This window comes from Anomaloglossus baeobatrachus, chromosome 9 (assembly GCF_048569485.1).
Source record: "Anomaloglossus baeobatrachus isolate aAnoBae1 chromosome 9, aAnoBae1.hap1, whole genome shotgun sequence".
NCBI classification, from domain to species: domain Eukaryota; kingdom Metazoa; phylum Chordata; class Amphibia; order Anura; family Aromobatidae; genus Anomaloglossus; species Anomaloglossus baeobatrachus.
Genome location: NC_134361.1, coordinates 36,460,538 through 36,473,037, shown reverse-complemented (window position 1 = coordinate 36,473,037; position 12,500 = coordinate 36,460,538). Strand labels below are relative to the sequence as shown.

Sequence of the window (12,500 nt, the reverse complement as noted above, 5' to 3'; positions counted from 1 at the left end):
AATATCAATTAATAGTGCAGGTCCAGGTCGAGGTTATCATTGAGCCACAGAGTCACCCATACTCCTCCGAAATGCATGGCCCCTGCCCCTTTATTTAATACTGAAGTCAGGGCAAGGTCTATTTATGTAAGGATAGAAAAAATGCTGATATATCATTTAAGGGGGAAATTAATAAGTTTACTCACTTATGTCTATTCGCCTGTAATGTTGATCCAGAAGAAGGCAAAAAATATCCAATTTTCCTCATCTTAGGGGAAAAAAATATTGTCGAGACTCCAAATTTTTTGATCAACGACTGATCTCCAAAAATCTAGTAGCTCTAAGCTATTATGACACCCAATAAGCTCATCCTGGCGGCTCCCGACTTACTTTTTTTTTTTGTGAGTTCACCATTCTTACAGTAAAAGATCCCATCTATGATTAATTCTTTCCTATGGGTGTAGAGAATGTCCCCAGTCCCGGGTGTGAATAATGGAGATATCTGTGTTCACATTTTATGTATTTATACATAGGTCAGCCCTGAGAATTCTTTTTTTTTTAATTAAAAAAAACACTAATTTTGATCATCTTTATGGCACTGTAGTCCATTTATTGCTTTTGAATCCACTAAAATGTCCCTATGTCCTTCATATGTGACCTGACCGCTGTGCAGAACAAAAGTATTCTCACCATGAGCATCTAGGTCCATTTTGCTGCACCCCATGATTTTATTTGGCTTGGCAGCAGCTGCCTGACATTGGTTGTTAAAGTTAAAGCAATCATGTCCCATCATGTCATGTTTTTCCCATTTGGAAAGTAATCTTTGCCACGTGTGGGCGTCATGCCTATTGTTGTGAATGACTTGTCATAGTGACTTTGCAAAGTCCTAACACTTGAAGGGAATGTCTTACTTAGGAAAACTCACTTTTAGGGAATTTGAAAGGAGTCCTCCATTCGAGGGTTTGCTCTCTTTAAGATCGACATCTTTTGTCCAGAGTGTAGGGTGGTTGCAGTGTCTCATGCTCTGGAGGACCTGTCTAGTCCTTGAAGGGAATGTTGTATTTAGGAAACCTCACTTTAAGGGAATTTGGAATGACTCCTCAGGTAGAGGGGGGTGCTCTCTTTAGGATAGTCATCGCTTGTCCATAGTCTAGGCTGGTTGCAGTGTCTCACACTCTGGAGGACCTGTCTAGTCCTTGAAGGGAATGTTGTATTTAGGAAACCTCACTTTAAGGGAATTTGGAAGGAGTCCTCCGTTAGAGGAGGGGACTCGCTTTAGGATGGTCATCTCTTGTCCAGAGTGTAGGGTGGTTGCAGTGTCCCTCACTCTGGAGGACCCATGTAGACCTTGAAGGGAATGTCTTATTTAGGAAAACTCACTTTTAGGGAATTCTGAAGGAGTCCTTTGTTAGAGGAGGGGACTCACTTTAGGATGGTCATCTCTTGTCCAGAGTGAAGGGTGATTGCAGTGTCTCTCGCTCTGGAGGACCCATCTAGTCCTTGAAGGGAATGTCTTATTTATTCTAGGAAAACTCACTTTTAGGGAATTTGGAAAGAGTCCTCCGTTAGAGGTGGGGACTCGCTTTAGGAAGGTGATCTCTTGTCCAGAGTGTAAAGCAGTTGCAGTGTCTCTCGCACTGGAGGACCCGTCTGGTCCTTGAAGGGAATGTCTTATTTAGGAAAACTCACTTTTAGGGAATTTGGAAGGAGTCCTCCATTAGAGGAAGGGACTCACTTTAGGATAGTCATCTCTTGTCCAGAGTGTAGGGTGATTGCAATGTCTCTCGCTCTGGAGGACCCGTCTAGTCCTTGAAGGGAATGTCTTATTTATTCTAGGAAAACTCACTTTTAGGGAATTTGGAAGGAGTCCTCCATTAGAGGAAGGGACTCACTTTAGGATAGTCATCTCTTGTCCAGAGTGTAGGGTGATTGCAGTGTCTCTCGCTCTGGGGGAACCGCTAGTCCTTGAAGGGAATGTCTTAGGCCAGAGTAACACTTGCACATGACTCGACGAGTCTCACATCGGCATCAGCCGGGGCGGCCGCACACTCTATGGACAGGAGCTTCTCAGCTGCATGTATTTCTATGCAACTGACCTGCTCCTGTCCGACAGTGTACGGCCGCCCCGAGTGATGCTGATGCAAGACTCGTTGAGTCAAACGCAAGTGTGACTCTGGCCTTATTTAGAAAAACTCCCTTTTAGGGAATTTGGAAGGAGTCCTCTATAAGAGGGGGTACTTTCTTTAGTATGGTTATCTCTTGTCCAGAGTGTAGGGTGGTTGCAGTGTTTCTTGCTCTGGAGGACCCATCTAGGTCTTGAAGGAGATGTCTTATTTAGAAAAACTCACTTTTAGGGAATTCGGAAGCAGTCCTCCTTTAGAGGGGGAACTTTCTTTAGTATGGTCATCTCTTGTCCAGAGTGTAGGGTGGTTGCAGCATTTCATGCTCTTGAAGGCCCGTCTAGTCCTTCATTTCACAGGGGACCCATTTATTGGAACGGTCACTTTGTTTTCCTGAAGACATCAGGATTTTTTAGAAGAAATCTGCATTAATCTTACCATTCACCTTGGATATTTCCAATAGACAAGAACACACATGGACTGATTTGACATATTTTAATAATATCACACACAGTTTTGTATTTTTTTTTGCTTTTTTTGTTCTTTCCAAATAACAATAATTAATATTAATATAACAGATCTATTGGGGGAAGAGGAACTCCTCTCCTAGGAAACATGGGCGACAGCCGACACACAAGCTATTACATAGCACTACAGTAATAAACAACAATTAACAAAAAAAGAAAGTTGGACACACAAAAATACAATTTTTTACAATAGACTGTTTTCATCAGATGGGATGTGGCTTTTTTTTGTTTGTTTGTTTTTTTTATAAAATAAATTAAGGTGTTTTTAAACATATTATACAGTCACAAAACGCGTTAGGCTTCTATTACAAGACCTGGCTCTTCTTTCGTGACCATAGCAGGTCTCGCATTTTAGCCTATGAAACATTATAAAAATAGATGAAAACAGGGCAGTGTATGGATCATGGCAATGTGACGTAACTGGATTGTCAAACGTATTGCCATACTTGTCAGCCATACTACAGGTTCCAAGGCATGGTGGTCCTGTGGTCCAGGTACTTGGAGGTGACACCAACAAGCTATTCTGCCTTGGATAGACACAGGGGTTGGGGCTGGAAACTGAGCCTATCTTAAAGCTTTGCAAGACAGATGTCATAACCACAGCTTTACAGATTTTCTAGTTCACCAACATTGGATGAATGGGAATTCGAGAAACTTTAGCTTCCAACTCCTTGTAGAACTGCGTTTGTTGAAATTTATTCTCTGGGAGTTAAATTAAGGTGGTTCTGTTCTGCTCTTGTATGAGATGACGAATCAGTAGTCAAAAACAAAGCAAAATAAGCTAGCAGACAATAACCAGAAACTATGAGTACCCTAATTCAAAGTGCTTTTATATCCCCGATCATAGTCTATTACCGAAGAACATGATCTGCAACCAGAGAGGAGAGTGATACAAGTCCATTTCTAGGTGCAAACTCTCAGTCCGTAATGTTGTTGTTTTTTCTACCCAACGAGGTAACTTTGACTTTACAAAGTTTGTGCGTTCTGTTTTCTTTTCACTCTTGTACTTTTTTTTTTTTTTACGTAGGGCTGGTAAAGTCCTCAACCTGCTTTACAAGACCTGAAATTTCCATGAACTCTGGTCCTTATAATCAAGACAGTCAGTGGCATTGAAATTAAGCTTCCAAGAAGCAGTTTGGTCCTTGTAGTCTAAGCAATCCACTGATGTGAATCCAAGGCTGGAAGCTCCATATCCCTGGGCAGAGAGAGATGCAGGTGACTGGCTCAGGTGGCTACCCATTGTTGGAGTAGCAATCGGGCTCAGAGTGGCTCCTGGAGCGGACAGCTGTGGGTGCATGGGTGATAGGTAGGAGCTACAGTCCAGGCCAGTGAAGTAAGATGAGGATCCTCCATAGCTCTGGGTGTAGGCTGGAGCTTGACTGTAGGTCATAGGATATCCAGCTGATCTTTGCATACAGGGAGTGGTAGCAGCAGACAAGGGGTCTGGAATGGGTGATATTGAAGCCGGACTCCATATGGAGACTGTGGCACTAGCTGTAGAACTGGGGGTCACTGCTGTGCCAGGTGGTGGAGGACTATACTGCCCATTGGTGCTCGCTTCCGAGTTAGTCTCTCTTGCTGGAGAAGTCTTCTTCTTGGCAGGACGTGGTTTGGCCTGTCCACTGCTCTGCTGCTGTTGCTGGCGACATTTGGCTCTTCTGTTCTTAAACCATACCTTCAGAAAAAAAATAAAAAAATATATAATGTGTAGAAAGTTTTGCCCAAATCATACCATGTCTGACTAGTCAAGCATCAGCAGCTGACTTTGGTTTCTTTGGCAAAGGACAATCTGGTGCCTGTCTAAGGGTCGTCCTGTATAAATAGTCAACCGTCAACTAAGACTTTGGTTTCCTTGGACAATGGCAATATTTTGCCAGTCTAAGGGTTCTCATGTATGACTAGTCAGGCATGCATCAGCAACCGACTTGGGTTTCTTTGGACAAGGACAATCTGGTGCCAGTCTAAGGGTCATCATGCATGAATAGTCGGCAGTCAACTACGACTTGGGTTTCTTTGAACATGGACAATCTTATGCCAGCCTAAGGGTCCTTATGTATGAATAGTGAGGCATGCATCAACTAAGACTTGAGTTTCTTTGGACTAAGGCAATCCTGTGTTAGTCCAAGGATCCTCATGTATGACTAGTTAGGCACCAATTAAGACTTGTTTTTTTGGGACAAGAGTGATCTTGTGCCAATCTAAAGATCCTCATGTATGACTAGTCAGTTGTCAACTAAGATTTGGGTTTCTTTGGATAAGGGAAATCTTGTGCCAGTCTCAGGGTCCTCATGTATGATTGGTCAACCTTCAACTAAGGGTACCGTCACACTTTAGTGACGCTCCAGCGATCTGACCTGGTCAGGATCGCTGGTGTGTCGCTACATGGTCGCTGGTCAGCTCTCAACCAGGCAGATCTCACCGGCGACTAGTGACCAGTCCCCAGCCCCCAGCGACGCGTGGAAGCAATGCTGCACTTGGTAACTAAGGTAAATATCAGGTAACCAAGCGCTTGGTTACCCGATATTTATCTTGGTTACCAGCGCACACCGCTTAGCGCTGGCTCCCTGCACTCGTAGCCAGAGTACACATCGGGTTAATAAGCAAACCACTTTGCTTATTTACCCGATATGTACTCCGGCTACTTGTGCAGGGAGCAGGGAGCCGGCACTAGCAGCCTGAGAGCGGCGGACCCTAGTAACCAAGGTAAATATCGGATAACCAAGCAAAGGGCTTCACTTGGTTACCCGATATTTACCTTGGTTACAGCTTACCGCAGGCTGCCAGACGCCTGCTCCCTGCACATTCAGATCGTTGCTCTCTCGCTGTCAAACACAGCAATGTGTGCTTCACAGCGGGAGAGCAACGTCCAAAAAATGAACCAGCACTGTGTGTAACGAGCAGCGATCTCACAGCAGGGGCCAGATCGCTGCTCAGTGTCACACACAGCGAAATCGCTAATGAGGTCACTGCTGCGTCACAAAAACCGTGACTCAGCAGCGATCTCGCTAGCAATCTCGCTATGTGAGAAGTACCCCTAAGGATCCTCATGTATGACTAGTCAGTTGTCAACTAAGATTTGGGTTTCTTTGGATAAGGGAAATCTTGTGCCAGTCTCAGGGTCCTCATGTATGATTGGTCAACCTTCAACTAAAGGCCCCTTTACACACTGAGACTTTCTAGCGATCCCACCAGCGATCCCAACCTGGCCGGGATCGCTACAAAGTCTCTGGTGAGCTGTCAAACAGGCAGACCTGGCCAACGACGCAACAGCGATCCGGACCTGCAGAACGACCTAGCTAGTCATTGGGGACGTTGTAAAGCAGCTTTTTGAAAGGGAAGTTGCTGTAAAGTCCCCTTTACACACTGAGACTTTCTAGCGATCATGCTGCACAGCGGGAAACAAAGGACCAAAGAATGGTCCTGAACGATTTGTAGCGATCAGCAACTTCACAGCAGGGGCCAGGTCGCTGATGTGTTTCACACACTGCAATGTCGCTGGGGAGGTCGCTATAACGTCACAAAACCGGTGACGTTACACCAATGTCGTTTGCGATGTTGCAGTGTGTAAAGCCACCTTAAGACTCAGGTTGCTTTGGACAATGATACCGAAGGGTCCCCATGTATGCCTAATCAAGGATCATCTATAGACTATGTAGTGGAAGCTTAAGGACCAATAGATGTAAGAAGAGGAGGGAACAAACAAGAGAACCGTACTAGGAGCAACAATGGGACCCACACATCCACTTCCTCAACCCAAGTTCCAGAACAATGTATATTAATTCACCAATACAAGTTTGTAAGAAGATATCTACCTGTACCCGGGATTCTGGGAGATTTATCTTTAAGGCCACCTCTTCCCTCATGAAGATATCAGGATAACGTGTCTTTGCAAACAGAGCTTCCAAAATATCCAGCTGTGCCCTTGTAAACGTTGTCCTCTCCCTTCTCTGCTTCCGCGGGGTGGCTGATGATTGAAAATTCACATGTAAAGCTAAAGCAAATTTCATCTAACAAGCTTATATTACTGACGTATGAAAAAAACTAAAAGCATACCATATCTAAACAAGTATAATACACTTTGTGTGTACTTTTCAAAACTATAACCCTGCAAGCTAGATATTTGCTTTACAGAAATAGAACATATCAATCATTTTTATGGCAAAATGTACTATTGAAACTGGGGTTTGTCCACTTGAAGGTATATAAAATAAGTGAATAATTCATAAAAAAAATGCACAATTTGCAATGTGCTTTGCAGTTGCCTATTTCTGGATCAACAGGGATTGTAAGTGTAAAATATTACTCAATTGACATTTCATCTTTTTTTCTTTTTAAAACGAATTAATATCAAAGGATCACTTAAAAAAAATATATACATAAGAGCTTAACTTGATGTATCTGGCTCCTTATGTGACCCCAGGCCATCACTGCACAATGTTAGTTTATCGTTACTACTTTATCAACAGTTTTAATACAAATATATTTCTAAATCAGCTATAGAAATAATTAAAAAAAAACTAAAAAAAAGTAAAATTTAAAATTTTTTAGTTAAAATGGACATAATAAAGCATGAAGTAGGTACAAAAACCCAACTTACTTGGATATCCGACAGCAGAGTGCAACAAATCCATCCCCGTTCCGGCTAGCGTCAATCCATTGACTGCGTAATGTGGCTGTTTAATGTAGGACATCATTTCAATACTTGAGGGTCCGGAGACCGGCGCTACTGTGGATGGAGTTTGGTCTTGAAGACAAGACCCTTTTATAGATCCTTCACTTTAGAAATATCTTGGTTGAGCAACAAAACTTTCTTATATTTTTAGATGATCCTAAAAAAATCACAAGAATGAAGGATGAAGCAGTATTTCCAAGAAGTCCACGAAGCAGATGCCAGTACCAAGTCTAAACCAATCCTACTGAGCTCAGGTGAGGCCAATATTTGCTTTAAAAGCTCCCCCTCCAGACAACTAACTAATTAAATCAAAGATTTCCAGGGACTCTCCACCCACTGCCCACCTCCCCCATTACCCTCCAACACAGAATTTGGGTGGAGACTTTGGGTGGGATTTGGGAAACTCAAAATTGAAGGCCAAGTCATTAAAATATATCTGAATGTTTTTTTTTCTATGGTATTGTTTTTTTGTTGTTTTTTTTCCATCTGGCCAATAATTATGGGGTTTTCAAAGGTCCGAAAAAATATCTCCTTTAAGATGAAGTCTACCTATCAAGATTATACATGGATTACAAGATTATACAGTCCTACTATGTGAAGCCAATGTTTTTTTTTAATTTATCTATTTTCCAAAATAAGGTAAAGTAGATGTTCTTGTTATATAATATGTACAGTTGGGTAATTGAGATCTCCATGAACATAACAAGACTTTCTACTGAAGAATCCCTATTGTCACTAATGAATTACAGAGTAAAATGCTAAAGAACCAAGGAGGTCAAACCCATTGATAGGCAAATGCCTCTCCTTACAGAGCGTTCCCCAGGGGGGTAATGACATAGGACAATGGTCACACATGGAGCTCTAAGTGATACAAAGGCATTTATTTAACATAGGCAAAATAGCTGAGATGTCACTAGCTAATATTCTATACACCTTTTTGTTTGGCCGTCAATGACAATCTCAGAGGGTGTGTTAATACTGTGCTAATTGAGTAAACACAGATTGAGATGTGTTCTCCAACTTCATCAGAATCACATCTGGTGGGGAATATTCCTAAAGGATTCCTCCAACCACCTCCAGGCACGTCCCCCCGGGCAGTCTGGACCTATTTTTAGCCAGATAACAATAATAGCTGGAGGTCTGTGTATACCCACAAGTTAATAGGACTGCTATAAGCTAAGCTACTCAACGTGTTAATGATACACCATCTCAAGATCTTCACAACCGGGTTGATTTACTATGGAACCAACCTCACTATGGAACCTACCTCACTATGGAACCCACCTCACTATGGAACCCACCTCACTATGGAACCCACCTCACTATGGAGCCCACCTCACTATGGAACCCACCTCACTATGGAGCCCACCTCACTATGGAACCCACCTCACTATGGAACCCACCACATCGTCTAGTGTCAGGGTATTAGTCAATGTCTAGTGAGTCTGAGAAATTGCAAGTCTTTCTGGAGCACTTTGTACCGTAGGACTATCTTTGATTAATGGGTCGCCCTAGTTTAAGTATCATAAATATAGATAAGATAAAAGCACAAAGCTCCTCCCCTCCTAAAATATATATATATATATATATATATATATATATATATATATATATATATATTTAAATAATATCAAATGTTAATGTAAATGTATTTATTGCAGTATATCTAAATTTAAATTAACATGTGACACAGAAGAAATGCTGTTAATTATGACTAAACTATAATAAAGATATGGTGTTAATTCAGTAGAGGTTTCCCAAGATCTCTCGGAGATAAAAAAAAGATAGATGTCGTTAAAAGAAATGGAATATGTATATATATATATATATATATAATATATATGAATTCATAATTAGATTCCATGGACATATAAATATGATATAGATTGATACGAGATAGATAGGAGGATAGAGATGAATGGATGGATAGATGGGAAGATCGATAGATATGGATTCATTGGTAGATGAGATAGACAGGCAGGCAGATAAGGATCAATAAATGTGATATAATATACATACCCATTGTAGATAAATAGATATGAAATAGATTGATATGATATACATTAATGTGATGTGTTCTTCTGATGAGCGGGCGCTACCACACTCAGGTGCTCGGTACTGGTAACTAGTGATGAGTGAGCACTACCATGCTTGGGATTCGTAACTGGTGATGAGCGGGCACTACCATGCTCTGGTGCTAGATACTCGTAACTAGTGATGAGCGGGCACTACCATGCTCTGGTGCTAGATACTCGTAACTAGTGATGAGCGGGCACTACCATGCTCTGGTGCTAGATACTCGTAACTAGTGATGAGCGGGCACTACCATGCTCGGGTGCTTGGTACGGTACTCGTAACTAGTGATGAGCGAGCACTACCATGCTCTGGTGCTATATACTCGTAACTAGTGATGAGCGGGCACTACCATGCTCGGGTGCTCAGTACTCGTAAATAGTGATGAGCGGGCACTACCAATCTCTGGTGCTTGATACTCGTAACTAGTGATGAGCGGGCACTACCATGCTCAGGTGCTTGGTACTCGTAATTAGTGATGAGCGGGCACTACCATGCTCAGGTGCTCAGTACTCGTAAATAGTGATGAGCGGGCACTACCAATCTCTGGTGCTTGATACTCGTAACTAGTGATGAGCGGGCACTACCATGCTCGGGTGCTCAGTACTCGTAATTAGTGATGAGCTGGCACTACCATGCTCAGGGGCTCAGTACTCGTAACTAGTGATGAGCGGGCACTACCATGCTCGGGTGCTCAGTACTCGTAACTAGTGATGAGCGGGCACTACCATGCTCGGGTGCTCGGTACTTGTAACTAGTGATGAGCGAGCACTACCATGCTCAGGGGCTCAGTACTGGTAACTAGTGATGAGTGAGCACTACCATGCTCAGGTGCTCAGTAATAATTAATAATAATAATAATAATTTTATTCACTTATATAGCGCTATTAATTCCACAGCGCTTTACATACATTGGCAACACTGTCCCCATTGGGGCTCACAATCTAAAGTCCCTATCAGTATGTCTTTGGAGTGTGGGAGGAAACCGGAGAACCCGGAGGAAACCCACGCAAACACGGGGAGAACATACAAACTCCTTGCAGATGGTGTCCTTGGTGGGATTTGAACCCAGGACCCCAGCGCTGCAAGGCTGCAGTGCTAACCACTGAGCCACCATGCCGCCCAGTACTGGTAACTAGTGATGAGCGGGCACTACCATGCTCGGGTGCTCGGTACTCGTAACTAGTGATGAGCAGGCACTACCATGCTCGGGTGCTCAGTACTCGTAACTAGTGATGAGTGGGCACTACCATGCTCAGGTGCTCAGTACATGTAACTAGTGATGAGCGGGCACTACCATGCTCTGTTCTCGTAACCAGCAGTCAGACATTCGGACGAGCTCAACTCAAGTACCGAGTATGATGGAAGTTAATGGGTAATTCGAGCTTTTTTCTGAAATATTTTCTGGAAAAATGATTGTGTTCTACATTGACTTCCATTATAGTGGATACACGATTCCAGCTCGTCTGAGAGTCCGATCTACTGGTTACAAAAACCGAGCACTCGAGCATGGTAGTGCCCGCTCATCCCTAGTTACGAGTATCAAGCGCCCAAGCATGGTAGTGCCCGCTCATCACTAGTTGCGAGTACTGAGCACCCGAGCATGGTAGTGCTCACTCATGACTAGTTGCGAGTACCGAGCATCCAGCAAGGTAGTGCTCGCTCATCACTAGTTACAAGTACCAAGCACCCGAGCATGGTAGTGCCCGCTCATCACTAGTTACGAGTACTGAGCACCCGAGCATGGTAGTGCCTGCTCATCACTAGTTACGAGTACCGAGCACCTGAGCATGGTAGTGCCCGCTCATCACTAGTTACAAGTACCGAGCACTTGAGCATGGTAGTGCTCACTCATCACTAGTTACCAGTACTGAGCACCCGAGCATGGTAGTGCCCGCTCATCACTAGTTACAAGTACTGAGCACCTGAGCATGGTAGTGCCCGCTCATCACTAGTTACGAGTACTGAGCACCCGAGCATGGTAGTGCCCGCTCATCACTAGTTACAAGTACTGAGCACCCGAGCATGGTAGTGTCCGCTCATTGCTAGTTACAAGTACTGAGCACCTGAGCATGGTAGTGCCCGCTCATCACTAGTTACGAGTACTGAGCACTCGAGCATGGTAGTGCTCGCTCATCACTAGTTACAAGTACTGAGCACTCGAGCATGGTAGTGCTCGCTCATCACTAGTTAACAGTACTGAGCACCCGAGCATGGTAGTGCCCGCTCATCACTAGTTACGAGTACTGAGCACTCGAGCATGGTAGTGCTCGCTCATCACTAGTTACAAGTACTGAGCACCCGAGCATGGTAGTGACCGCTCATCACTAGTTACGAGTACTGAGCACTCGAGCATGGTAGTGCTCGCTCATCACTAGTTACGAGTACTGAGCATGGTAGTGCCCTCTCATCACTAGTTACGAGTATCAAGCACCAGAGATTGGTAGTGCCCGCTCATCACTATTTACGAGTATCAAGCACCAGAGATTGGTAGTGCCCGCTCATCACTAGTTACGAGTACTGAGCATGGTAGTGCCCGCTCATCACTAGTTACGAGTACTGAGCACCCGAGCATGGTAGTGCTTGCTCATCACTAGTTACGAGTACTGAGCACCTGAGCATGGTAGTGCCCGCTCATCACTAGTTACGAGTACTGAGCACCTGAGCATGGTAGTGCTCGCTCATCACTAGTTACGAGTACTGAGCACCTGAGCATGGTAGTGCTCACTCATCATTAATGTGGTCACATTTAGTTCTCATGTCCTCCCTTTTTTGTCCCCCTTTATGTGAAAATTGAGCAAAAAAAAATGATTTGGGGCCAATAAAGGACCAGACAATCCAAACAATTGAATGGGCCCACCGTACCACCTACAATTTGTTTCTGCGCCCCTTTCTCTCTGTGTGACAGGTTTGATCAGTTCTCCTAGTCAGAGACTTGTGACCTGCTGCTCTTTTTGTATGTTTTGTGCATTATTTCAGTTGTTATGTTGAGGTTTTGTTTGTGTGGTGTTATGCCTTTAGAGGTCATTACACTTGGTGTCCAGAGTTCCTCTATGTCTACAGTAGATGCACCCGTTCCCTGCATATCTCAGTATAACCATATGAAAGGCCGTCACACCGCAGGTCCCA

At 43.7% G+C, this 12,500-nt stretch overlaps 1 protein-coding gene and 1 long non-coding RNA gene across 6 annotated transcripts in view; one reads left to right on the top strand and one right to left on the bottom strand.

Moving 5' to 3' along the window:
• The window catches only part of LOC142250392 (uncharacterized), a 148,717-nt gene that overhangs the window by 57,186 nt on the left and 79,031 nt on the right, over positions 1 to 12,500 (top strand). For 3 of the 4 annotated variants that reach the window (XR_012725182.1, XR_012725181.1, XR_012725183.1), the window contains exon 2: positions 7,450 to 7,552. This is a non-coding gene — a long non-coding RNA (uncharacterized LOC142250392). Of the gene's footprint in view, positions 1 to 7,449; positions 7,553 to 8,656; positions 8,738 to 12,500 lie in introns of those variants that run through there. The other variant, XR_012725184.1, reaches the window with a different exon arrangement.
• Positions 3,347 to 8,537, bottom strand: CRX (cone-rod homeobox). Of its 2 annotated transcripts, none has more exons than XM_075322551.1 (4): positions 8,453 to 8,537; positions 7,224 to 7,455; positions 6,439 to 6,590; positions 3,347 to 4,301 (listed from the first exon to the last, which is right to left on the bottom strand). In XM_075322551.1, the coding sequence occupies exons 2-4, from the start codon at positions 7,318 to 7,320 to the stop codon at positions 3,678 to 3,680; spliced, it is 873 nt and encodes a 290-aa protein (XP_075178666.1). In that variant the 5' UTR covers positions 7,321 to 7,455; positions 8,453 to 8,537; the 3' UTR covers positions 3,347 to 3,677. The 2 variants fall into 2 exon arrangements, with proteins under 2 accessions (XP_075178666.1, XP_075178665.1); XM_075322550.1 differs by having other exon boundaries at positions 8,489 to 8,537.